Source organism: Dipodomys merriami, unplaced genomic scaffold (assembly GCF_024711535.1).
Source record: "Dipodomys merriami isolate MVZ:Mamm:240054 unplaced genomic scaffold, mDipMer1.0.p SCAF_70, whole genome shotgun sequence".
NCBI classification, from domain to species: domain Eukaryota; kingdom Metazoa; phylum Chordata; class Mammalia; order Rodentia; family Heteromyidae; genus Dipodomys; species Dipodomys merriami.
In genome coordinates this window covers 3,439,135-3,463,691 of record NW_027206291.1, presented here as the reverse complement: position 1 = coordinate 3,463,691, position 24,557 = coordinate 3,439,135, and the positions used below count along the sequence as shown (strand labels likewise).

The 24,557-nt window shown below is 59.8% G+C and overlaps 4 protein-coding genes across 9 annotated transcripts in view; 2 read left to right on the top strand and 2 right to left on the bottom strand.

The window, feature by feature from the left end:
• Positions 1-5,186, top strand: part of Ranbp3 (RAN binding protein 3) — a 46,723-nt gene extending 41,537 nt beyond the window's left edge. For all 6 annotated transcript variants that reach the window (XM_070008336.1, XM_070008335.1, XM_070008332.1 and 3 more), the window contains 6 exons: positions 199-301; positions 695-804; positions 2,210-2,330; positions 3,135-3,277; positions 3,667-3,856; positions 3,970-5,186. In XM_070008336.1, the coding sequence (XP_069864437.1) occupies positions 199-301; positions 695-804; positions 2,210-2,330; positions 3,135-3,277; positions 3,667-3,856; positions 3,970-4,013 (711 nt within the window). In that variant the 3' untranslated portion in view covers positions 4,014-5,186. The remainder of the gene's footprint in view (positions 1-198; positions 302-694; positions 805-2,209; positions 2,331-3,134; positions 3,278-3,666; positions 3,857-3,969) is intronic.
• Positions 5,114-6,448, bottom strand: Caps (calcyphosine). The gene is made up of 5 exons (XM_070008338.1): positions 6,380-6,448; positions 6,196-6,288; positions 5,924-6,101; positions 5,607-5,813; positions 5,114-5,538 (listed from the first exon to the last, which is right to left on the bottom strand). Exons 2-5 carry the CDS (start codon positions 6,276-6,278, stop codon positions 5,437-5,439), a joined length of 570 nt encoding a protein of 189 aa, XP_069864439.1. The 5' UTR covers positions 6,279-6,288; positions 6,380-6,448; the 3' UTR covers positions 5,114-5,436.
• Positions 6,449-8,279: 1,831 nt separating this feature from the next.
• Positions 8,280-12,132, bottom strand: Vmac (vimentin type intermediate filament associated coiled-coil protein). Its single transcript, XM_070008013.1, has 2 exons — positions 11,942-12,132; positions 8,280-10,568 (listed from the first exon to the last, which is right to left on the bottom strand). The coding sequence occupies exons 1-2, from the start codon at positions 12,130-12,132 to the stop codon at positions 10,250-10,252; spliced, it is 510 nt and encodes a 169-aa protein (XP_069864114.1). The 3' UTR covers positions 8,280-10,249.
• A 1,055-nt stretch (positions 12,133-13,187) lies between these two features.
• Ndufa11 (NADH:ubiquinone oxidoreductase subunit A11) lies at positions 13,188-18,658 on the top strand. The gene is made up of 4 exons (XM_070008425.1): positions 13,188-13,364; positions 17,416-17,508; positions 17,657-17,779; positions 18,478-18,658. The coding sequence occupies exons 1-4, from the start codon at positions 13,268-13,270 to the stop codon at positions 18,588-18,590; spliced, it is 426 nt and encodes a 141-aa protein (XP_069864526.1). The 5' UTR covers positions 13,188-13,267; the 3' UTR covers positions 18,591-18,658.
• The last annotated feature ends 5,899 nt before the right edge of the window (positions 18,659-24,557 follow it).

Sequence of the window (24,557 nt, the reverse complement as noted above, 5' to 3'; positions counted from 1 at the left end):
CCGCCAGCTGTTGTAGGCGCTGGGGAGGGGGGGTGCAGGAGGAGGGTACAGCAGCCCCTGGGAACATGCGGCAGAGACGGACACGGCGTTGTCACCTATAAATCAGGACCCTTGGCCTTGTGCCCAGGGAGGCTCCCAGTTCTGTGAGGAACCTTCCCAGCCCCACACCAACCTCCCTGGCTGCCTTGTTTCCCGTAGAGCCCCCCCAAGTTAAATGAAGTCAGCTCAGATGCCAGCAGGGAGAACGCAGCTGCCGAGTCGGGGTCCGAGTCCTCCTCCCAGGAGGCCACCCCTGAGAAAGGTATGGCAGAGTCTGGGGTGTGGCTGTCCCATCTGGCCCGTGGGGGGACCAGCAGTGATGAGAACCGTGGGCTTGGTGTTTCCTCAGGGGATGGGAGGAGGTTTGGCCTCTTGGTGTGGGGGCCTTCGGCTGGCTGCCCATTCCTCTAGCAGTAGGCCTGGAACGTTCTCTTCATCTGCCCTCTGCCTCTATGTCTCTCCTCTGCTGGACAGGGAAGCGGGGCGGGGTGGGGGGGAAGGGAAATGGGGGGGATGCTCCCAGAGTCCCAGGCCAGGTGTCTGGGGTTTCTTTCCCTGGGTCTAGCCTATCAGGGACAGGGGCACCCGTGGAGCACATCAGCCATACCCTTTGCCAAATGAAGGAGTCAGTCTTGCTCAGCTAGTAACATTTCAGAGTCCCTGGCCGAGTCGGCAGCCGCCTACACGAAGGCCACGGCACGCAAGTGTTTACTGGAGAAGGTGGAGGTCATCACTGGGGAGGAGGCGGAGAGCAACGTGTTACAGGTGAGCGCGCACACCTGGGGCTGTCGCCCATCACCACAGGCCACTCCAGAACCCCTTTGTGCCCTATAAGGAAGCTCCGCCCCCACGCGCCCACTTCCTGTCGCGGAGCCACACTCTGGGGCTGTTTGTCAGCTGCTTCTCTCTGTGGGCAGTGTCCACACAGCCCTTCATCCTAGTGTCAGAGCCCCGTCCGCCAGTGTGGGCAGACCAACCAGACTGTGTGTCTGCTTTTATTTACTTATTTGTTTATTTATTTATTGGTCAGTCTTGGAGCTTGAACTCTGGGCTTGCGCGCTGTCCCTGCACTCTTCAGCTCAAGGCGAGCACTCTACCACTTAAGCCATGGCGCCACTTCTGATTTTCTAGTGGTTTATTGGAGATAAGAGTCACAGACTTTCCTGCCCAGGCTGGCTTTGAACAGCAATCCTCAGATCTCAGGCTCCTGAGTAGCTAGCTAGGATTATAGCTGTGAGCACCTGGTACCCAGCTACTTTTTTTTTTTATTACTGTTTTGTTTGTTCCTTTTGTTTTTGTACAGGTACCACAGCTTGAGCTTAGGGCCTCCCTCTCTTGCTCAGCTTCCCCCCAAGTTCACAGCTGGTGCTTTACCACTTGAATCATGCCTCCAGTCCAGCTTTTTGCTGGGTGTTGGAGCTGATGTCTCTGAAGACTTCATTGCCCAGACACCTCCAGGTCTCAACCTCAAGCATAGCTGGGATTACAGGTGTGAGCCACAGTGCCCAGTTGTGTCTTCTATTTGACAACCTTGATTTGCAGCTTGATATGCAGCCTTGAACACACACGTGTGGGATTTTGACAGGCTTAGAAGACTCATTTCCTATGAGCTGACGTCTGGTAGCTGTGGCTGGGCAGTAGGAGGCCTCCCCTGATTTCTGTAGCACCCTGTTCTCCCCCACTCAGTGTTCCCTGAGTCTTTGCCTTTATCTTGCCCTAGAATAACGTAAGGCAGTGTCTCATTGATTTTCTTTTTTTTTTTTTTTTTTTTTTTTTGATTGGTCATGGGGCTTGAACTCGGGGGGCCTGGGCACTGGATTGTGTGTGTTTTTCACTCGAGGCTAGCTCTCTACCACTTTGAGCCACGGTGCCACTTCCAGTTTTCTGGTGGTTCATTGGACTTGAATCATGATCCTCAGATCTCAGCCTCCTGAGTACCTAGGGTAACAGGCATGAGCCACCAGTACCCAGTCCTTCTTGATTTATATCTGAACAATTAGCTTACTACAAAAGGACAGAAGAAGAAACTAACCGAGGGTCCACCTGAACACCCATGCTGCACTTGGTGGTGCTGGCAAGGCCAACTCGGGTCCGGCTGTCCCCCACGTCCCCAACCCCACACTGGAGCCCCGAGGTCCCTGCCACCCACCGGCCACCATGTGTGTTGCAGATCCAGTGTAAGCTGTTCGTCTTCGATAAGATGTCACAGTCGTGGGTGGAGCGAGGCCGGGGGCTGCTCAGACTCAATGACATGGCGTCAACTGACGACGGGACGCTGCAGTCCCGCCTAGGTGAGCTTGAGCTGCCGGCCAGAGCGGGGACGCCGTGCCCACCTCTGCCTCTGCCTGGTACTGGGGGGCTCGGCTTCACCCCGGGCTTTGGCATCCGCTTCAGCTACTGTTGGGCTGGCTTTGCCGAGGAGGGGCAGTTTCCCAGCCACCTCTGCCCTTGCCTCTTGTCCCCTCTCCCACCTCCTTCAAAAGCACACTGTCCGAGCACTGCCCAGCCTGGCTCCTTGCCCCGGTGCCCTGGCAGCTAAGTGTTTGTTAGCCGCTGCTGATGGCTCGCCCCAGCCTCCTGCACTGAGACGCCCTCACCCCAGAGGATGCTCAGCCACACAAGCGTGTGCCAAGCCAGGCTGGCCCTGCTTCCCATCCCCCCATCCTTCCTCCCAACCCTCCCCCCCCCCCCCCAGTGGCAGGTAGGCCCTGCTGCCGATCCTGTGGAAGCCGTCCTGTGTTAACAGGGCTGGGTAGTAGTGGGGGCTGCACCCCAGCCTCAGCGTTTCTATGTGGTCAACACAAGCTCTAATCCTTGTGCCCCTGGGTGGGTTCCTGCCCTCTGACCCTCCCCACGCCTGTCTTAGGGAGAGCTGGGCCCCAGAGCAGCCACGCACCTCCCCCCTTGCTGAGCTCCACGGGCTGCAGCTTACCAGTGTGTGCCCTGCTTCCTGCTCTGCTGGCCCCAAGAGGTTGGCCCACTGGGGGTGTTCTGGGGAGTTATCCAGTGGCTCAGTGGGGGGTGGTCTCTGCCACCGTGGGTGGGCAGGAGTGTGGCCGTGGGCCGGTCCCCGCTGAGTGCCTTTTTGGTTGCAGTGATGCGGACCCAGGGCAGCCTGCGGCTGATCCTCAACACCAAGCTGTGGGCGCAGATGCAGATGGACAAGGCCAGTGAGAAGAGCATCCGCATCACAGCCATGGACACAGAGGACCAGGGCGTCAAGGTCTTCCTGATCTCGGTGAGCTGACTCTCCGTGCTGAGGTGGTGGCGGCAGCCCCTGAGAGGCCCAGGCACCCCTCAGGATGAGCGCCCGCTGCCTCCCGCCTGGCCTGCTGGGGCCTCACACCAGTGCTCGGGGCCGCTCTACGCGAAGAATCCCCCCAGTGCGCTGTGCCCCTCCTGCTGCCTCCATCGGTGCCTCGCCAAGGGGTGGCAGCCACCTGTCGCAGCCAGCACTGACTGCCCCGATCCCCAGTCCCTTCCCAGATGCCTGGGTGGCCCTTGAGGAGAGGTCAGCCAGCCATGCAGACCTGACCCACAGGGCTGGCGGGGCCTTGGTGGGTGGGGTGCTGAGCCCTCTCAGTTGCTACAGGCAGGCAGCCCTGTCTTCACCATCTGCCTCCCCAGGCCAGCTCCAAGGACACGGGTCAGCTCTACGCGGCGCTGCACCATCGCATCCTGGCCCTGCGCAGCCGTGTGGAGCAGGAGCAGGAGGCCAAGGTGCCAGCCCCCGAGCCCAGGGCCGCCCCGTCCAATGAGGAAGACGACAGTGACGACGACGACGACGTGCTGGCTCCCTCAGGGGCCACCAGCACCGGTGAGCCGGGCAGGGCCTATGGGAGGGAAGGAGCCAGAGCCACCCCCGCCCTGCAGAGGCTTGGCCATCAGGTCCCCTCAAGACCTGACAGGACCCTGTACGCTCACCTACAGGTGCCGGGGACGAAGGGGACGGGCAGACCCCCGGGAGCACATAGCAGCCGGAGCCTGCACATGAGCCTGCTGCTTTGTCCGTCTGTCCGCCGCCCGCCCCTCCCCGCAGGCTGCGTCCACAGGCCGGAACCGGAACCACACCCGCCGGGTTGGCCACTGTGTGGATCGGCTCGTCCAGTTCAAAAGCAGACCCGGGAGCTGCCTGGATGTGGTTTTGGGACACGAGTCTCATCATATTGATGAGCCAAAAAGAGTGTTCCCCGCCCCTCCTTGATTGAAATGGCACATTAAGACTTGTCACAGCCTCTCACTGGGACTCAGAGACCTGCTTTCTTCACCCGAGTGTTGCAGCCCGGGCACCGAGGGGCTGCCGCCCCCTCCAGCCGGTCTGGCTGCGTGGCAGCGGCGGGGGCCGGGGTGGGGTCTGTCGGTTCACAGGAGGGCAGGTGCTGGGCCCACGGACATTCTGTTTACTACTTTCTATTTCCCGGTCCCCATGCTCTTGATTTGGGGTTTCTATTTTACACTTTTTTCTTTTTTTAATTTCAAAGGCTTTGGTTTGGGTGTCTTGGATTAAGATGCCCCTGAGTGCTGAGCAGGCCTGGCCTGCCCTGCCCTCCCTGCGGCCCGGCCTCCTGAGCTGTGAGTGTACAGCCCCCCCGGGGCTCAGCGTGGGGCTCCTGTCTGGCCTACACCTGGAATGCCTGTCGGGAAGGTCACAGGCCTAGGAGGGTCCCCAGGGCCCCCCGCACCCACTCCCCATCCGTATCACGTGGTTCACCATCAGACACCCCAGCGAGGACCCCTCCCTGCCCTTGGCCGTTCCTTGCCCAGCCTCAGACATCGTGACTATCCAGGGCCTCGAGAGGCAATGGGTGTCAACCAGGCGCCTGCTGAGCGGCAGGGCCCTGCCCTGGACAGCAGGCTGTGCCCATGCACGCAGCCCGCACAGCCCCCCGGGGCCGGCACACACTGGCCCCGCAGACTTCAGAGGAAATCTCCGCCCCACTTGGGCAGAGGCCTCCGTCCTTTGCGAGTGCCGCGTCTGCCTGGGCCAGCGGAGACACCGGAGGCCAAGCTGAAAGCTCAGTCCCATGCTTCCAGCCTTAGCCAGCTAGGGACAAGTAAACGCAGACCATGCCCGTGTGTTCTGGAACATTTATGTAAGATTGTCATATGAAATGTATTTGGGAACTACATTAAAACTTTTAACTAAAGTCCTGGCTTCCTGTGCACACAAGGGGCCTCCGGAGGTTCAGCCCCTCCCCTCCCTGGCTCTGCTCCCGCCCAGGGGACCTGCACAGAGAGGGCTGGGCTGGGCGTGCTGCGAGCCAGCATGTAGGGGGAGGACCATCTCCCCAGGCCCACACCAGTGGCCTGGTCGTTGGGACTGTTCCCCTTCCCTCCTGTGGAATTGGGCCTTCCTGGTCCCCCTCCCCCCCCCCCCCCGGGGCCGCTGGACGCCGCTCACAGCCTCCAGGCGCTGGTCATCATGGCCACAAACTCCTCGTCAGTATCCACAGAAGCACTGAGGCCGCAGTAGTGGTCCTGGAACTCTGCCAGTGTGACCTGCGGGGGTGCGGGCCGTGATGGGCAGCCGGGGTGCTGGGGGGAGGGGAGGCTGCGCGGGTACCCACCTGTCCATCCTTGTCGGAAGACTCGAAGGTGTCCAGGAAGCGGCGGAGGGCCTCCTCCTCCGTCCATTCCCCGCTCCGCACCTTGGGGTGAGCCCGGCCGCTGTACACCCCACGGAGGTCCTCCACCGTCACCACACCGTCCCCGCTGCGGTCCAGCTTGGCAAAGGCGGCGGCGATGACCGCTTTCCGGGCCTGGGGCAGGGGAGGCTAGGGAGGGGCGGTGGCTGGGATGGAGCCTGGCACTGGGGTACCCCAAGCCAGAGGTGGAAGGGGGTCCCACCTCCCAGCCAGCCCCCAGCCCCCCCAGGCCGCCTCACCCGCAGCGCACGCAGGAACTCCTCCAGGTCCAGGCTCCCGCTGCCGTCACGGTCCCAGCGCCGGCACACAGCGTCCGCCTCGGCCTGGTCCAGCGCCAGCCCCAGCTGAGCCAGGCCACGCCGGAGCTCCCCCGCATCCAGGGACCGGCTCCCATCCCGGTCCAAGCGGCGGAAAAACCTAGGGGCAAACGAGGCTGAGGAGGCCGCCATCTCTGCAGTAGCCAGTATGGGGGGTGGGGCGGGGGGAGAGGAGGACCCCACCCAACCCTCACCTGGCCAGGCCCTGGATGCCCAAGGACCCTCGGGACAGGCACTGCGCCCGCAGCCTCTCCATGATGCCATCCACCGTGTCCATGCTGGGGCAGCTGGAGGGAAAAGGTCTCCGTGGGACTCACTGGTAGGGCAGCCAGGGTAGAGCGGGGTCACCTTGCAGCACCTCCTCCCTTTGCCCCTCACCTGGCCTGCGTCTGTCTGGGAGTCTTGCTGGCTCTGCCCGGTGTTAGTTTTGGTTCTGCTTGGAGAGGCTGTTGCCAAGGGACGTGGCTCTGGGGACAGGGAGGGGCCTGGCTGGAGCGTCCTGTGCCCAGAAAATGGCTGCTGGAGGCAGCGTCTCGCCCTCCTCCAGCCCTGCTGGGCCCAGCCCTGAGCTGCAGCCCTCCTCAGGCCCAGGTGAGCAGTCTGCGGCAGGGCAGAGCCCAGGGCCTGCCTAGGTCCTGAGATTCTGTCAAATTTCACAGGGGTCGTCAGAAAGTAACTGAGCCAAGATGGCTTTTTTGAGTATATGCCAGTCTGGGGTCTTGAACTCGGGGCCTGGGAGCTATCCCTGAGCTTTTATGATCAAGGTTAGCGCTCCACCACTTGAGTCACAGCTCCACTTGCAACTGTTTGCTAGTTCATGGGAGATAAGACTCACAGACTTTCCTCCCCAGGTTGACTTCGAACTATGATCCTCAGATCTAAGCCTCCTGAGTAGCTAGGCTAGGAGTGAGCTACCAGCGCCCGGCTTGTTCTCTTTTTGCTGTGCTGAATATGGAACCCAGGGCCAGAAACACACAGCCATGCCTCCGAGTGCTGTTACTCTTCTAAAAATCAGTGCTGGGGCACAGCTCAAGGTAGATTCAATCCCAGTACCCTCCACCAATCTGATAAAGGGTAAGAATGTAGCGTAGTGGTTGAGTGCTTGTCTGGCACGTGTGAGGCCCTGAGCTAAATTTCCAACATGGAAGGGGAGGGGAGGGGGGAGGAAAGAATACAGGAATTTTTATATTACTAGGAAAGGGAAACTTCTTAATGTTAAAGAGAAACGAGAAAAAGCTGGCAATATTCTTCGCTGGACATTGATAGTTCACACCTATAGTCCTAGCTATTCCAGAGGCTGAGATCGAATGATCAAGCTTAGAAGCCAAGCCTGGGTAGAAAAGTCCATGCAATTCTTATCTCCAATTTATCAGCCACACTAGCGGCATAGTTCAAGTTGTAGACCACCAGCCTTGAGTGAAAAAGCCAAATCAGAGTGTAAGACCCTAAATTCAAGCCCCAGTATCAGCAGGAGAGAGGTTAAAAATGAGATGCCAGGCCAAGCACCAATGACTCACCCCCTGTAATCCTAGCTTCTTAGGAGGCTGAGATCTGAGGATCATGGTTCAGTTGGGGTAGGAAAGTCTGTGAGACTCTTCTCTCCAATTAACCACCAAAAACCAGAAGTTGAGCTCTGGCTCAAGTGGTAGAACACCAGCCTTGAGCAAAACAAGCTCAAAAACAGTGCCCAGGCCCTGAGTTCAAGCCCCAGCGCCAGCACAAAACAACTACAACAACAAAAAAGACGGCAAGCTGAGGTGCAGCTCAGTGCTGAGCACTTGCTCGGCCTGTGTGAGGCCCTGGGTTCAACCCTAGCACTGGGGGGGAAAAAAAAGGATGGAGGCGTGGCTCAAGCAGTAGAGGGCGTGGTCCGAGTACTAAGACTAAGGTGTGTGACTCAAGTGGTAGAGCATCTGCCTAGTGAATGGGAAACCCTGAGTTCAATCTCTAGTACCACAAGGGGGGCAGGGCGCGGGGGGGAAGAAAGCAGAATCTCAACAGTAACTGTCCCCAAATACTGGGAGCGACCTTAAACTCCAGTCATAAAAGCTGTTTCTCTGTCACGTCTCTTGGTTTGCACAGGTGCTGACACAGGGGCAAGTGTGTGTGCACAGGTGGCCCCATGCTTACGACAATCGTGGGGCGGAGCAGACCCTGCCATGAACCCCAGGCCTAACTGCCCTAGCCAAGGCCCAGCAAGCCCTCCCCAGGGCCTCCTCTCCAGCCGTCCTGCCAGGAAGAAAGGACAAACAAGGACCCAGGCTAAGAATCATCCGATTTTATTCCTGAGGACACCCAGGCCCCAACCTGCCCCCACCCCCCGCTCTGTGAAGCAGCACCCACTTATTCCTGGGAGGGGCGGGGAGGACGCACACCCTCACCACTGCAGAGGGCCTCTGTCCGATGTCAGGTGGGAAGGCAGTCCCATCCTGATGGCCAGAGATCAGACTTTCCAGCCAAAACAGACTCTGCCAGCCCCTCGGCAGCTCCTGCTGACAGTTCCCTGAGTATAAGGGCCGGGGTGTGGCTGCACCCAGGCTGGGGGTGAGAAGGCACAGGAATCTTGATACCAAACTGAGACTATTTCCATTTCTTGGCCTGGGAGGGCAGTGTGGAAATGCAAAATACAAAAACAGATACTCCAGGGCTGGGAAGGTGGCTCAGTGGTAGAGCGCTTGCCTTGCACCACATAAGCAGAAAAAGCCAGAAGTGGCGCTGTGGCTCAAGTGGTAGAGCGCTAGTCTTGAGCAAAAAGACTCTCAGAGACAGAGTTCAAGCTCGAGGACTGGAAAAAAAAAAAGTGGAATCATGGTAAGGCAGGGGTGAGGTGGGAGGACGAATTATTACTTCAGGTAAGAGGGTCAGGTAAGGACTCTCTGAGCAAAGACCCAAGTAAACAGAGTAAACAGTAAACAAGGGAAAGAACATTCTAGGCAGAGGCACAGCCAGGACAAAGGACAAAGGCTGTGAGGCAAGACACCATCAGGAAAAGGCTGCAGGATGCAGCTTGGGCAGTCTGATTGCCAGCACCTCTACATGCCTCCTGCCTTCTCTACTTTGGGGATGAAAGGCTGAAGGAGAGCTAGGTGCTGGGTGGTTCATGTCTGTAATCCTAACTACTCAAGAGGCTGAGATTTGAGGATCACAATATAAGGCCAACTCAGGCAGAAAAGTCCATGAGACTCCATCTCCAATTAGTTAGCAAAAAACCAGGCTGAATGCATGGCTCAAATGGCAGAGCTCCAGTAGTGCAAATGGCCCCAAGTCAACCCCAGTACCACCAAAACTCAAAATAAAATTGGGGAGGAGGGGAGAAGCTGAGGGAAGGTAAAGTTTTGGAAAGTAGATCCAGGATTAAAAATGATCCCCAAATAACCAATGGAAAATGGGATAAAGCAATTTCTTTTTTCCCAGTCCTGTGGTTTGAACTCAGGGCCCAGGTACTATCCCTGAGCCTCTTTTTGCTCAAGGTTAGAGCTCTACCACTTGAGCCACAGCACCACTTGCGGCTTTTTCTGAGTAGTTTATTGGAGACAAGAGTCTCCCAAACTTTTCTGCCTGGGCTGGCTTCAAGAAACGGGATCCTCAGATCTCAGCCTCCTGGATAGCTCAGATTACAGGTGTGAGCCACCAATGCTGGGCAAGGCTACCCATTTTTGACTGAGATAAAAAGAAAAAGCTGTAACCCAAGGATGGAAGATGATTCCGATGGAACAAGAAGGCAGAGGGCTAGTGGGGAGAGAGGTAGAAGAAAAACTCAACCCACGTAGATCTTGGTTCCACAGAGACAGAGAGGACTTGCCTCAGTCTTCCCGGCCCCATGGGTAGTCTAAGAAGTAAGGGACAACACATCTCCTAGCCTGAATATCCAGGGTTCAGATTCAGGCAGGCACTGACTGCCAAGACTGAAGAAAAAAAAAAAAAAATCCACAGTGTTCACATAAGCATTGCCAGTTTTTCAACAATGAGAGATGCAAAGTTTCACTGTTTGTTTTAACTTGTCTGGGCTAAGTGGTATTCAGCCTATGGGCTCCTGTTTATTAAAAAAAAAAAAAAAAAGTCATCTTTGCAATCCCCAGCACTGCAGAAAAAAATTTAAAAAATGAAAACTTGGCTTTTTGCTTCTTTCCATGTTTGGACAGGACGATGGCTGTGTCCCCAGCGTGCCCTCCAGGATGTGATTTCCACAGTGGTGATTCCCAAAGGCACTTCCTCTATGTCTGGCTCTTCAACCCTGTGCTCCAGGGTTCACACCGTGGTCCCAAACACCGCAGGCTCGAGGTAATCCTCACTCCCTTCCTCTCCAGTGCTGTTGGCTAGGGGCGGGCCAGGTCCTCCGGGGAGCAGATGGCAGGGGTCATTGTCCGGCACGGGCCCCAGCTGCTCGGCCTGGGCCAGGGCAGCCAGCAGTGTGGTCAAGGATGGCCGCTGACGACAGATGTCCTGCAGCAGCTCAGCCCGAGGCCGCAGCTGCCCTATGAGCTCGTCTCGCTGGCGCAAGGCAGCCTGGAGGCTGTGGATGGAGGCCTCGGACACCAGCAGCTGCTCCTGCAGAGCTGAAATCTCCCTGAATGAGAGACAACACGGAGACTGTCACGGTACTGGGGGACCAGAGCGACAGCTCCTTCCCATGCCTGCTCCCTCCCTCCCCCAACAGAAGTTCCTCAGGCCCATCCAGAGCAAATCTCATTCCCCTCAGCTGCTTCAAAGCCTGCCTCAACACAGGGAAATGTTACGTCTCCCCCTATCCCACAGGATGGCATTTGGAGATGGACCTTTTAGGGACTAGGGAAAGCGGGATCCCTGGGACCGGTGCCCCCCTCTTTTTTGGGGGTCAGTACTGGCGTTTGAATTATCAGCCTCACAACTCAGTTGGCTGGCTTGCCCTGCTTGCAGCCCTGGTTGGTTGGTTGGTTTTTGGCTAGGTGCTGCTATCCATAGAGATTTGCTTAAAACTTGTTTGAATCTCCATCCTCCCACTCTTCATCTCGCAAGGAACTAGGATTACAGGCATGAGCTACTGCACACAGCTTCTAGTTCCTTCACTCCCTCTCTCTTTCCTCTTTCTTTCTCCCTCTCCCTCCCTCTCTCCTATCCTGGGCCTGAATGCTATCCCTGAGCCTCTTCATACTCAAGTGCTCTACCACTTGAGCCACAGCCCCACTTCCGGCTTTTTCTGAGTAGTTTATTGGAGGTAAGACTCTCCCAGACTTGTCTGCCCAGGCTGGCTTTGAACCATAGTCCTTCAGGACTCAGCCTCCTGAGTAGCTAGGATTACAGGCATGAGCCACCTGCGCCCTTGGCGTCTCTTTTTATGAGGATGCACATCCAGCTGGGCATGTTTGTTTGTTTTGGTTTTGTTTAGGATCTTCAGGGTCTTCTATGTTTGCCTGAAGCGGACCTCAGACCTCTATCCTGCAGGAAGGGGATGACATATGACTATCACTCAGCCTGGCTTATAGGTGGAGAATGGATCTCATTCACTTTTTTTTTTTTTTTTTTTTTTTTGGCCTGGGCTGGTCTGGAACCGTGATCCTCCCAATCCCCCCTTCCCAAGTATCTGGGATTACAGGCGTGAGCGCACGCACCCAGGAACACAGGCAATCTTCACAAACGCACAGGTGCCATCATTCCATCGCCCCCGGCCGCGGCTCCCGCTGCCCTGTGGCAGAGATCAGGGTGATCTCCGGCCCTCGAACCGGTCATGACCATCGATGTGCCCTTCTGGGAACATTGGCCAGGTTTGAAGTTCCGAATTCACCCCTCGACTTTACTGATTTAACTTTCTTGGAGTTTTGTTGTTTTTCTTTTCCTCAGTTCCACCAGCAGTCAGCCTCCGCGAGAGTGCAACGCGATTCCCCCGTCCTTCCCTTCCCAGCCTCCGCTCCACCTCCGCCCACCTCCTCCGGGAAGTCCGCCTGGGCCACCCCGGGGCCTCACCGGTCCTTGGCGCGGCCCAGCTCCTCCAGGGCCGTGCGCTGCTGCTGGTCCTGGCGGGACAGGCGCTCGGCCTGGGCACGCACCATGCGCTCCGCCGCCTCCAGTCGCGCCTCCAGCTCCGCCGCGCGCCGGTGCACGGCTGCCAGGTGCGCGTTCGCCTCCCGGATCTGCAGGGCGGGCGGTGCAGACATGGCCCCCGGCTCAGGCCCCAGGCCCGGCCACGCCCCACCCGGGGTGGCCGGTTACGAGCAGGGCGACGCCCCTCTCCAAGAACAAGCCCGATTGGCTGCAGTCCTCCCCTGGGCCCCGCCCCAGGCCTAGGTTGTGCCTTCCTCCAGCCAGAACAGTCGCACTGGTTCCAGGACGGCCGGAGCTCCGCCCCGAATCCCTGCCTCGCTCCAGGATTGGTTAAGATCTTGACAGACAGGCCACGCCCCCAGATTGGCTTTGGGTTTCTGCGCCGCTGTCCAGATGCTGCTCTACCAACCGGGTGGGTCAACACTTTCTAGCCAGGATTGGCTCACATCTTAAGCGAGTACATCTGACCACGCCCAGCAGACGAAAGCCCGAGAGGCTTTCCTCGGAATCGCGACTCCGTTAAGGGGAGTCCCAAGAAAGACCACGCCCCGTAGCTCCTACAGCCATTGAAAGATCGTTTGTAGAAATGCCTCTGGTGGTGGCCACGCCCCCTTAATCTAGAGCCAATTTTGACACGGCCTAGGCCGAAGCCCGCTAAAATCCCAGCACGCGGATTGGTTAATGTCTGACAAACCCCGCCCCCGATCCTCGCCACGCCCCCAAATAGTGACACGCGGAGGACATGGCCACGCCCCAGAGAGATTCTGGCTCTACCAGTGGCCACGGCGCCGGCAAGCCCCGCCCCATAATTACCTCTCCAGCCTATTAAGTGGAGCCCCGCCTAGCGTTGTAGTCGGTGCTTGGGTTTGGCCTGGCACCTGTCACCGTCTCTCCCCTCGCTAGGTCAGACCTTATTTCCAAAGGTCAAACTGCCAACTTGGGCTAGCAAAATCCATCACGGCTAATCACGGCAGACCTCAGTTTCCCCTCAGGTAATTTCATCCCACGGTCCGTCCCTACACTACCGCGTCTCGCCGGGCGGGCGCACGCCTCCCTAGCGCTCGCGCGCGCGACCTCTTGTCCGTGTTCGCGGCGCTCAATAAAGTTGCACGCTTGTTGCTGGTCGGAACCTCCGGGGAGCCTGCGCGCGCCGCCCGGGAAGTCTCGCGAGAGTCCGCGGCGGCTGCCCTTGAGAGCGCGGAGCCGGCGGAGCGTGCGGCGGCGGTGCGGGTCCGCGGCGGCCGCGTCATGGCGCGCGTCCTCATCGATCAGTACTGGGCCATCCCGGAGGGCACCGAGTGCCACCGCAAAAGCTACATCACCACGGTCCTCGGCGCCGGCACGGGTGAGCGCGGTGCCGGGAGGCCGCGGGGGCTGCGCCGCCCCGCTCCGGGACCCCCTCGGGGCGGGGCCGGTCCGACGCCGCCGCGGGGTTGGCGGCCTGGGAAGTCGGGGTGCGGGGTCGTCGGGGTGGCCATGGGTGGCCGTCGGGGTCGGGGGCCTCCCCCAGGCCTCGCAGCGGGGCACCTGGCGGGCTCCGGGCGGGGAAGGCGCGGTCCTCTCAGGTCTGTTTACGCCGGTCCTGAGGCTTGAACTCCAGGCTTTTTATGCTCAAGGCCGGCGCTCGACCACTGGAGTCACAGCTCCACTTGCTCCTTTTTGCTGGCTCATGGGAGATCAGAGTCTCACGGACTTTCCTGCCCGGGCTGGCTTCGAACCGCGATCCTCCGATCTCAGCCTCCTGAGTAGTTAGGATGACAGGCGCGAGCCACGGGTGCCTGACCCCTAAAGTCTGGGTCGGGTTAAGACCTGGTGAGTAGTCAGGCATTACAAACATTTTTTAAAATCTGTCCTAGGGCGTGAACTCTGGGCCTGGGCGCTGTCCCTAAGCTCCCCCCCTCCCCCCCAAGGCTCGGGCCTACCACTTGGAGCCACAGCTCCACTTCCGGTGTTCTGGTGGCTCATTGGAGGTAGTCTCATGGACTTCCCTGCCCCGGCTGGCTTTGAACTGCGATCCCAGATCTCAGCCTCCTGAGTTGCTTGGATTGTAGCTGTAAGCCACTGGTATTGATTGATTCCTTCCTTCCTTCCTTTCCTTTTTATTATTATATCTTTAAGTAGTTGTACAAAGAAGTTCCCATTCTACAAAACAGTATATGAGTACAAAGTGTCCGACAATATTGTCACCCGTCACTCCTAACTCATCCCTTTGCTCACTTTTTGTTTTTAATTGAGATTAGATAATTACATGAATTGCACATATTCCACAGTATTGTGGCATAGTGGTACTTAAAGTCACACATACATTTTAACCTTCACAAGGCAAATTGTCATTATCATGGTCTATATAGTTTGTGAGTTCTATGAGCTTTGACAACACCATTATTTCTTCCACATCAGGTGGTGTTTACATTTCTTTCCTTTTGCTTAGTGTAGGCTGTTCCCTCTTTCCCTCTCATTCCTCCCTTCCCATCGCTGTCTTTGGGTTGCTTAGTTCTTTTTCATCTATGTCCAGTGCAGCTGGTGGGCCCTCTGTTGTATGTTTTCCTGTTTCCCACTTACTCTGTGTCTTCCTCCTGGCTTCCCACTTTTGTGTGCATTCATACACCATATATATGGTCAAGAACATGGAGTCATTTAGCAATGACAGGACAAAATGGTTGGCTGGCCTTTGTTTCTCGAGTCCTGTTTACTTTGTCGTATAAGCCAGGGGTTCTTTTTTTTTTTTTTTTTTTTTTTTTGGTCCGGTCATGGGGCCTGAACTCTGGGCCTGGGCGCTGTCCCTCAGCTCTTCAGCTCAAGGCTAGCGCTCTACCACTTGAGCCACAGCGCCACTTCCGTTTTTTTTTCTGCTTATGTGGTGCTGAGGAATCGAACCCAGGGCCTCAGGCATGCAAGGCAAGCGCTCTACCTCTGAGCCACCTTCCCAGCCCCTGGCCAGGGATTCTTAAGGCTTTAGTTGGCGCTACCACCGGGGGAGTTGGGTCAAGAGCTAACAAATGGCAGCACTGGGGAGCGTCGGACACCCACAGCTCTGGCCTTCCAGGCTCCAGGATCTCAACCCTGTCTCCTCTGTGAGCCTCACAGGCACTGGCTGAGGTCTCTCTGTAGCCCAGGTGGAGCTGGAATTGGCTGTCCGGCCTCAGCCACCCAGGGCTGGGGTTACAGGTAGACACCGCGGTGCTTGGCTTCATCTGTGTCTTCACAGCGAACTTTGCTCACGTCACATCTTAACACGCTCGGGGCCCGTCTGCTCACACATTCCTGAGGGGACACGTACTAGGGACTGGCAAGCATAACATGTGGGAGTTCAGTAACTCTGTTTGGGGGAAATGAAAGCGGGAAGGTGTCACCCTGACATTTGGGACCTTAGGGAGATTTTTTTTTTTCCATTTGGGGGTTTTCTTTGTGTTTGTTTTCTTGGCTTGTGGTTGATTGTTTAGTGTGTCAGTGTCATCCCTCTCAACTCTGCTCTTGCTTGGCCTGCTCACTCACAGCTGGTGCTCCACCACTTAACCTATACCTCCAGCCTGTTTGGGGGCTGGTTAATTGGAGATGGAGTCTCTCAGACTTTTCTGCCTTGACTGGCCTTGATCTATAATCCTCTAGATCTCAGCCTCCTGAATAACGAGAATCACAGGTATAAGCCACCAGTGCCTGGCTTGCTTTTTTTGTTGTTGTTGGTCGTGGGGCTTGAACTCTGGGCCTGAGCGCTGTCCCTCAGCTCTTCAGCTCAAGGTGAGCGCTCTACCACTTCAGCCACAGCGCCACTTCCAGTTCTCTAGTGGTTTATTGGCAATACAAGTCTCACGGACTTTCCTGCCCAGGCTGGCTTCGAACCGTGATCCTCAGATCTCAGCCTCTTGAGTAGCTAGGATGACAGGCGTGAGCCACCAGTGCCTGGCTTTTTCTGTTCCGTTTTTTGTGTGGTGCTGAGGATAGAACCCAGGACCTGGCAAAGGCTAGAAAAATGCTCTAGCATCGAGTTACACCTCCAGCCCCTTCAGGAAGAACCTGAGGGATTTCGAAGCAGAAGGCCATGTCCGCGGGCTGTGTGGGGAGCACGACCCCTTCCAGCAACGGGTGGGATCTTGCCCGAGGCGCCTTGTGGAGGAGGCCTGAGAGATCCCGGCTTGGGGCGGGCCTGGGTTCCCCGGGCCGGCTCCCTTCCCTGCCCCACCGCCCTGCATTCCCTGCGGCTCCCCTGAGGTGCCTGAACCTCCATGGCAGCCAGCCCGCACTTCCTGGAGGACCCAGCCCCTGGAGTGCACCGTGACTGCGTGCGTGAGTGAACGAGTAAGCACCACCGGGCAGAGCTGAGTAGGGGAGTGGTGTGTGAAATGACTGATTGAATGCGCACTGTGCATGCACAGAGCTGAGGGAATGAATGAATGAATGAATGAATGGGCACTGGGGGCAGGGTGAGACGCAGTGAGGGAGGACGCCCTGCTGGGTGGGGAATGAGCGAATGCGGCCGTGCAGAGCGGGCAGGTGGGTGCTGGGAGGCAGGGGTGAGTCGGTGAGGGTCTCGTGCCCACCGTGGGGGTGGTGGCAGGGGAGGCGACGCGATGGGCGCTCCCTTGATGAGGACGTGGGGGTGATCCTCGCCCCGTCCGAGGCCTTAGGGGTGCCTAGGCTTGTGTGGGCCCTCGCTGTTGAGCCCGCGGTGGCCTCGCCGGCCTGGGGTGATGTCGTGAGGGTCCCCTAGGGAAGACTCTGAGAGCCCCTGGCACGCCTGTGCGCGCGCGCGCGCACGGTGCGCGGTCCAGGTGGTCCGGGTAGCGGCTACAGGGGAGGACGCGGAGGAAGAGAACTTGGGAGGGATCGGCTCCGTCCTCCCTGCGGCCACTCGGAAGACCCGCCCCCTTCCAGATGCCTGAGCTGCGCCTGCGCCCTGGGGATGGCGGGCCGAAGGTGGTGGCTGGTGACGCTGGAGGGGGACACCGGGCCAGACCCATGCTGCTCAGGCGCCCCCCTGCGCCCCCCGGGGAGCCGGCGGGCCCGGCTGGCGATGGAGCTGTCCTCACCACCCACCTGGCCCTGGGCTGGGGCCAGTGTCTGGGCCAAGGCGGCGGAGGCAGCGGGTGGAAAAGCTGAGTGGGGTGAAGGCCTGGGAGGCCAGGGACGCGCCCAGGCCTGGCCACCCAGGCGGGGAGGGCCGAGAGTGGCAGCTCAAGCCGCTGGCACCCCGACGCCTGCCACTGCCAAGGAAGATTGGGTCGCGGCCTCACAGGATGGTGGAGCCTTTGACGGGAGTGGCGCGGGGCCGGGGGGGGGGGGGGGGGGGGGAGGGGGGGGCGGAACCTCGCTCCCGTCTGCACGCAGCGCAGGCCCAAGGTTCGAGGCCGGCCCCGCGGCATGCCGTCTGGCTCTGACCAGCCCCCCTCACCCCCTAGGCCTGGTCGCTGGAGCCTACAGCATCATATTCAGGCCGTCGAGCTCTCCCATGGAGAACGTGGCCAGGGTTGGTCGCTACACTTTTACTGCAGGTGTGTGTGTGGGGGGGGGGGGGGACTGGACGTGCAGGGGACCCGGGATGCCCTATCTCAGGGCTCCAGGAAGCCAGGGGCAGAGCAGGGGCTGGGGGGGGCGGGCAGTGTATTTCCCAGGGTTTCCCACCGCCCCGCATTCTTGCAGCTGCCATTGGAGCCATGTTTGGACTCACCACCTGCGTCAGCGGCCAGGTCCGCCAGAAGCCAGACGACCCCCTGAACTACTTCATCGGCGGCTGTGCCGGAGGCCTGACCCTGGGAGCTCGGAGTGAGTGGCCCAGGCAGCCCTGACCTTGCCTTCCCCTCGGACCCAGCCACCAGGCCGGCACACTTCTCTGCAGAGTTAGGGCTACTACAGAGGAAGATCCCATGCCGGGCGGCCGAAGCCACTCGGCCTTTTGCACCCAACAGAGCCACCATGCATGCCCAGCCCCTTCCTCCCTCCCCTGCACCCTCCCCCTTGGGCTGCTCTTCCAACATGCCAAGCTTTGCCCTGCCCCAGGGCCTTTGCACAGGCTGTGCTCAGCCCCAGGTATCAGCTCCATTCCCCTCACCATCCTGACCCTGTCACCAGTGCTCAAAGCCCCTCCTGCCAACCACACCTTGTCACGACCACCCGTGGTAGGGCCTGGCCAGGCCCCGCCCCTCAGAAGAGCCGCCCTCCCCCACCTCACCCCCACCATGCACACACGGGGACCCAGGGTTGAGGGGGAGCACCCCGCCTGGGGTGTGACGCGCCCTTCTGGCTGCCCAGCGTTTTCGAGCGTGGGTGGGGGCAGCGAGGGTCTCCCTTCCCCCGGGACGGGGGAGGATCCGGCAATCTAGACTTCTTCCAGGAAGGGCCTCAGTTTCCCCAGTCTCCCAAGCCCCGTGCCTTCCTGTAACCGGGGGAGGCCATGATGGCCTGGGAGTGGGGAGCTGGGGGGGGCGGCTGAGGGGCCCCTGCCTGATGCCACCTCTCCTCAGCCCACAGCTACGGGACGGCGGCGACGGGCTGCGTGTGCATGGGCATCGCGGCCGCTCTGCTCAAGATGGGCCAGCTGGAGGGCTGGGAGCTGGTGGCGGACCGGAAGGTGTGAGTCCCCGGCCATCCCCCCCCGCGGGGCCTGGGGAGGGCCGGCGAGCCCACCAATAAACTTAATGTGGACCTGTGCGTGTCCGTCCCTGATGGGGGGCCCTCAGCCCTGCGAGGGAATGCAGATCACCAACACCCTGCCCCCTGCCCTGCACCCCGCACCCCGCGCGCCGCCGCCGCCAAAGGCAGAGCAAGGCGGGGCAGCGCCAGTGCCCACCCGGGAGTGGAAAGTCACCCACACTTCTGCCCACGGCCCCCCTGCCCTGGGCCCGCCCCCAGAGCCCAGGGGACACGCCCGGGCCCCACTCCCAGAGCGCCTCCAAATTCCTGTGCGCTGAAGCGGGGCGCCCTGCGGGCCCGGCTCGCCCGGCCAGGTGAGCGCCACGGGTGCCGGGGTGCCGCCGGCAGCGCCTCGTGACCCAGCCTGGCCCACGAGCTGTCAGGCCCGTGATTTAGGGGGCCCCCGGAACGCTGGGGCGCCGGCCCGGCCCGGCTCCTTGGGCAGAACGAGCTTGCTGGCAGCCGAGGCGGAAGCCGGGCAGGCCGCAGCAGGCCGCAGCAGCCGCGCGCCGTCATAAATCAGGGCGGGCGGCCGGGCCTGGCACCGCGGCCGGGCTGGGGAGCGCCCGCCCGGCCTCCCCTCTCAGCCTCCACCTCCTCCCTCAGCGCTCCTCACCATGGCCAGCGGGGCAGTGTACCCCCACTTCCTGTGGAGGGGAGAGCAGTGACCCCACTTTGCCACCTTTGCGTTCCCCCCGCCACCCCACTGAGAGCTGTGGGGTGACCCTCCGTGCGGGTCTGCTGTCCCCCCATCCCCATCCCTGGCTGCCCCAGGCAGGAGTGACTGCCCCCCCCTTTGGCCAGCCGCCAGTTTCCCAGCGGCCTGCCAGGCCCCCACGTGGGAGGAGCGGACTCCAGGGAGCCCCCAACTCAGGCCCCCTCACCCATAAACATTTACTGGGTTGTGGGGACTGACGTCAGCCTGCCCCCCACCGTGGCTCCTGGGAAGAGCCCTGTCCAGAGCCCGCAGTCCCTGGGCTCCCCAGTGCCCCGGGCCTGCTCGGTGGGGGGGGGCCGGGGTGGGGATCGCCGCCAGAGCCCTGGCTCCTGGCCAGGGAGGAGCTGGCGATCGCAGCCAGGACACTTGCCTCCCGCACGCGCAAGGCTGTAACAGCCCTGCCACGCTCCTTGACCCCAGAAGACAGTAGTGAATGAGTGTGGGGGGCGAGGAGCCTGCCTGGCACGTGCCCACCCTGGCTTCAGTCCCGGGTGCCACGAGGCCGGGCAAGAGGGCTGCGCAGCAAGGCCCGGCCCTCATCCCCAGTGCCAAGAGAAAAGGTGACCCCGGGGAGACCCAGGGTGCTCACGCAGGGCGTGGAGAGCACCCCAGCTCAGCCCTGCTGGGGCCCTCCACGCCCCACCTCAGCCGTCAGAACCCACGTCCTGCTGAACCTGTGACTCACGCCTGACACCCCAGCCACCGAGGGGGCCGAGGCCTGAGGACTGCAGGCAAGAAAGCCCATGAGACTCAGCCACAGTTAACCACCAAAAAGCTGAATGTGGAGGTACAGTGCCAGCCTTCAGGGGGAAATGTAAGGAACAGCATTCAGACCCTGAGTTCCAGCCTCCCGGGCCAGCACAAAAATCCTCTTTGACCCTACCTCCTCCCAGCCTGGCGGGCTTGGTGTGTCTGCCCCAGGGCCTTTGCACATGCTGGGCCTGTGGCCTTCCCCCTCCTCTCCACGCCTCAGTGAGGTGTCCCCTCCTCACCCCACCCGGACAGCAGCTCCACACTCAGACCTCTTGTTCTGCCAGTTGCCTTCCTCCGCGTCACAGAGCCATTCGGTGGAGAGCGCCTCCCTGCAGGCTGGCCCTGCCCAGGACTGGACAGCGTGAATGGACGGGAGGCGTCCAGAGGGGTCTTCACCTGCCCAGCCCCGTTCCTGGTTCAGCGGCTCGGGCCTCGACTCATTTAACCTTTTTTGGGGGGAGGGGGGGTGTGGTCCTAAGGTTTGAACCCAAGAGCTTGGGCTTGCTAGACACCTGAGCCGTGCCCCAACCCCTTTCTGCTTTGTTTTTCACTTAAGAGTCTTTTCCCCCTCAGCCAACATGGACTAGAATTCTCTTCACTTCTACCTTCCAAATAGCTGGAATTACAGGCGTGAATTACCGTGCTAGACTTTTAACAAGTATTTATGGAGCAGCTGTGCCAGGTATCATTCCAGGAAAACAGACAAAAATGAGGTCCCCGTTTTTTGGGGGGGAGCTCTGATCCTAACGGGAGCAATCATGAGAACAAACAAGTGGATGAGGTTTCCCTCCAGAATCCTCCAGACGCTGCCAGAGGCCGCCAGGCGCTGGCGGGACGGCGGGGGAGGGGTGGAGCGCGCAGGGAGCCCGCGTCCACCGCAGCTGGGGCCTGGGGAGGTTCTTTGTTTTGCTTTAGTGCAAAGGTGCTGTACAGGGGGTTACAGGTTACAGTTGCATGAGCAGGTAGTGAGTTACCCCTCCTTTGTCCTCTCCATCCCTCCCCTCCCCCACTCCCCCCCCAAGTTGTGAAGTTTATTTCCAATATAGTGTCTTGCTGGTATCATTGTTGCAATGCGTCATCCTCTGTCCTTGTTTCTGCGTTTTTTGGGTTTGGTTTTGTTGGGGTTTTTTTGGTCAGTCACGGGTCTTGAACTCTGGGCCTGGGCGCTGTCCCTCAGCTCTTCAGCTCAAGGCTGGTGCTCTACCACTTGAGCCACAGCGCCACTTCCGGCTTTTTTCTTTTTGCTTATGTGGTGCTGAGGAGTCGAACCCAGGGCCTCAGGCATGCAAGGCAAGCGCTCTACCACTGAGCCACCTTCCCAGCCCATGAGTACATTTCTTATCAAGCATTGTTGCCTCCTCTGTTTTTCCCTTGCCATCCCTGCCCCCCATCTCCACGACTACACGCCCCCTTCCCCTCCCCAAATTAAACAAGATGCAGGACACCAAAATCAAGTACGGTGACCACAGGGGAAGAACATAGTACATGAAAAGTAACAGGCTCATTGTGCTTAGCGTCTCAGGGAGAAATCTTCCCTGAAGCTGCTGGGTACCCCCAAAAGGCCACTTAAAGAGAGGACCACCCCCTCTCCCCAAGTAGAGGAGGAGTATGGGAAGCAGACGTGAGATCAGGCCATGGGAGAGAAAGAGAGGACCCCAAGTCCTGGCTCCCTGCAGAGACTAGTGGGCCCGGACTGGCCGCCAGCCCACCTCCTTTTTCTGTTGTTACAGGTCCTAGGGCTTGAACTTGGGGCCGGGGCGCTGCCCCTGAGCTTTTTTGCTGAAGGCTAGTGCTCTTCCACTTGAACCACAGCACCGCTCCTGGTTTCTGTGGTGAATTAGAGATGAGAGACTCCGGGACTTTTCCTGCTCAGGCTAGCCTCACACAGCAATCCTCAGATCAGAGCCTCCTGAGTAGCTAGGATTACAGGCGTGAGCCACCAGCGCCCTGCTGTCATACCTGCTTTGATATCCAAGACCCAGAAAACCCTGGGGCCCAGGCCAGCCTAGGCGGCGGCATCTGCTTCCCCCAGGAAACAGGCAGGGAACCCTTAGGCTTCAGCCACCCTCTGTGTGCCCACTGCTTGAGTTTGGCCCCATCAACACATGTGGGTCCTCAGCTGCAGGGAGCTGGTGGGGGGAGGGGGGACCCCAGGCTCCTTTCAGAATGCTGGGTGATCAGCCTGCTGCCCACCCCTCCCAGGGGCCCTGCTGGGGAGGCGGGCGGGGGGGGGGGGGCGCCTGGCTGGTTAATCCAGAACCTTCCTCCTACTCATTCTGGAAGCCTTGCAGAGTCTTGTATTTTAGCTTTATTCCAGAAATGTATTTTACAGGCTTTGTAGGGAGAGAGAGAGAGAGAGAGAGAGAGAGAGAGAGAGAGAGAGAGAGAGAGAGAGTGCGTGTAAGAGAGAGAGCCCGTGAATGTGAGCACTGGTCCTGGGGCTTGACCTCAGGGCCTGGGCACTGTCCCTGAGCTGCTTTTGCTCAAGGCTGGTGCTCCACCACTTGAGCCACAGCACCACTTCTAGCTTTTTCTGTTTCTGTGGTGCTGAGGAATGGAACCCAGGGCTTCATGCCTGCGAGGCAAGCGCTCTACCACTGAGCCACCTTCCCAGCCCCATCGTCTCCTTTTGATTTGCCTGAGCTGTGTGCGGGGTGCTGAGCAGTTTGGGCTACAAAAGAGATGTCGATACATGATTTTTACAGATGAGGAAAACTAAAGCTCAGAGAAGGCTAGGCATTTCCCCGAGGTCACACATCAGAGGTAGAGAAAGAACAAGCGTGTGCCTGGCGACCCTGGTGACAACGGTGGTGACCAGGGCAGGCGCGTCCCGCTGAGCCAGGCTCCTGTCTCCAGGGAGATGATCAGGTGACAAGAGAGGGAAAGAGGGAAACGCTGAGGGGGAGGGGGGGGGCAGCCGGGCGGGAAAGCGCTGTGGCTCAAGTGGTAGAGCGCTCGCCTTGAGCTGAAGAGCTGAGGGACAGCGCCCAGGCCCAGAGTTCAGGCCCCACGACCGACAAAAACAAAAAACTGGAAGGAGTGCTGTGACTCAACATGCTAGAGCGCTCGCCTTGAGCAAAAGAGCTGAGGGACAGCGCCCAGGTCCTGAGTTCAAGCCCCGCACTGACACCACAAAAGCTCAGGAACAGTGCCTAGGCCCTGAGTGCAAGTCCCAGGACTGGCCCAGAGAGAGAGAGCGCTTCCCTCTCCTGCCCTAATCCCCCCCATCAGACTCCTCATCCTGGGCTCACCCCACTTCCCTGCTGACCCCCATTAGGGAGGCCACCTGCTTGGGAGCCCAGCCCAGCCCTGTCTGGCAGCCACCACAATTAGCAGGAGCCTGGTGGCCTTGTGTGCAGCCACCGGTCCCCAGGGCCCCTTCCCCAGCACTGCGCCCCACCGCCATGCCCTCGGGTTTCCCAAATACAAACCAGGCCCCGGTCTGTTTGGATTTCAGGCTTCTGCTCATCTCCCGGCTCGAGTTCAAGTTCAACTCTGCGCGGGGGCAGGGGGAGCCGCAGTCCCTCGGGTGCTGAGAACCTCCCAGCGTCATGTCGCCCCCCATCCATGTAGCCATAAACTGGGGTCCAGGGATGATGGGGAAGTTGAGGCTACACCTCTCGGGCCAGCAGTGAGAGTCTAGCGCCCCCACCCCCGGGGAACCCCTTCACCTGCCCCCTGCCTAGGGGAAGCCATCCGGGGTCCCTCACAGATCGTGGGACCAGCAGGTGTCTCTTAGGAATTTTCCCTGAAAGCCTCAATGCTTTGGGGTTTTCTGAGCATCTCCCCCCCCCCCCCCCCGTCTCCCCCTCCGCCAGTGTCACAGTCCCTGGATTCCAGGGCTAAATCCCCGGCTCTGCTGCTCGGGGGGATTGTAAGACTGAGCCAAAGGCCGCCTCCAGGCCTCAGTTTTCCCAGCATGCTATGGGTAGGCCGCGGGGAGGGGGGGTACGGTGTGTCCCGTGTGGGTGTGTGGAGGAGGAAGCGTCCCCCTTTATGGGAGGTAGTGGGAGAGCTGGCCTGGCACACAGGAGCGCACTGCTGGGCCGGCCAGGCCCCAGCTTCCCCCGTGGGGCGGGGAGGGGCTGAGCGGGAAACCGAGGCTAATTTTAGTCCTGATGACACCCCCTGGCCGCCTGCCCCGTCCAAACATCCCCACCGCCAGGCTGGAGGTTCAAAGCACCCCGCCCCCAGCCCCGCGCAGCCGTGTTTATCCATTCCTGCCGCCAAGCATTCCTGGCCTGCCCGTGCCTGCTCCCGGCCCTGTCCTGGGCCTGCGTGGCCTGTGGCCTGCTCGCCGGCCCGGGGTCACCCGTGGGAGGACCAGCCCACCCCGGGGCCCCGTCCTGGGCCGCTGCCCCCCGGGGAGGACCGCAGCGCTGGCCCCTGCCTGCGATCACTGCACGGGGCCCTGTGTGGTCCTTGTAAACCTTCCCTTCT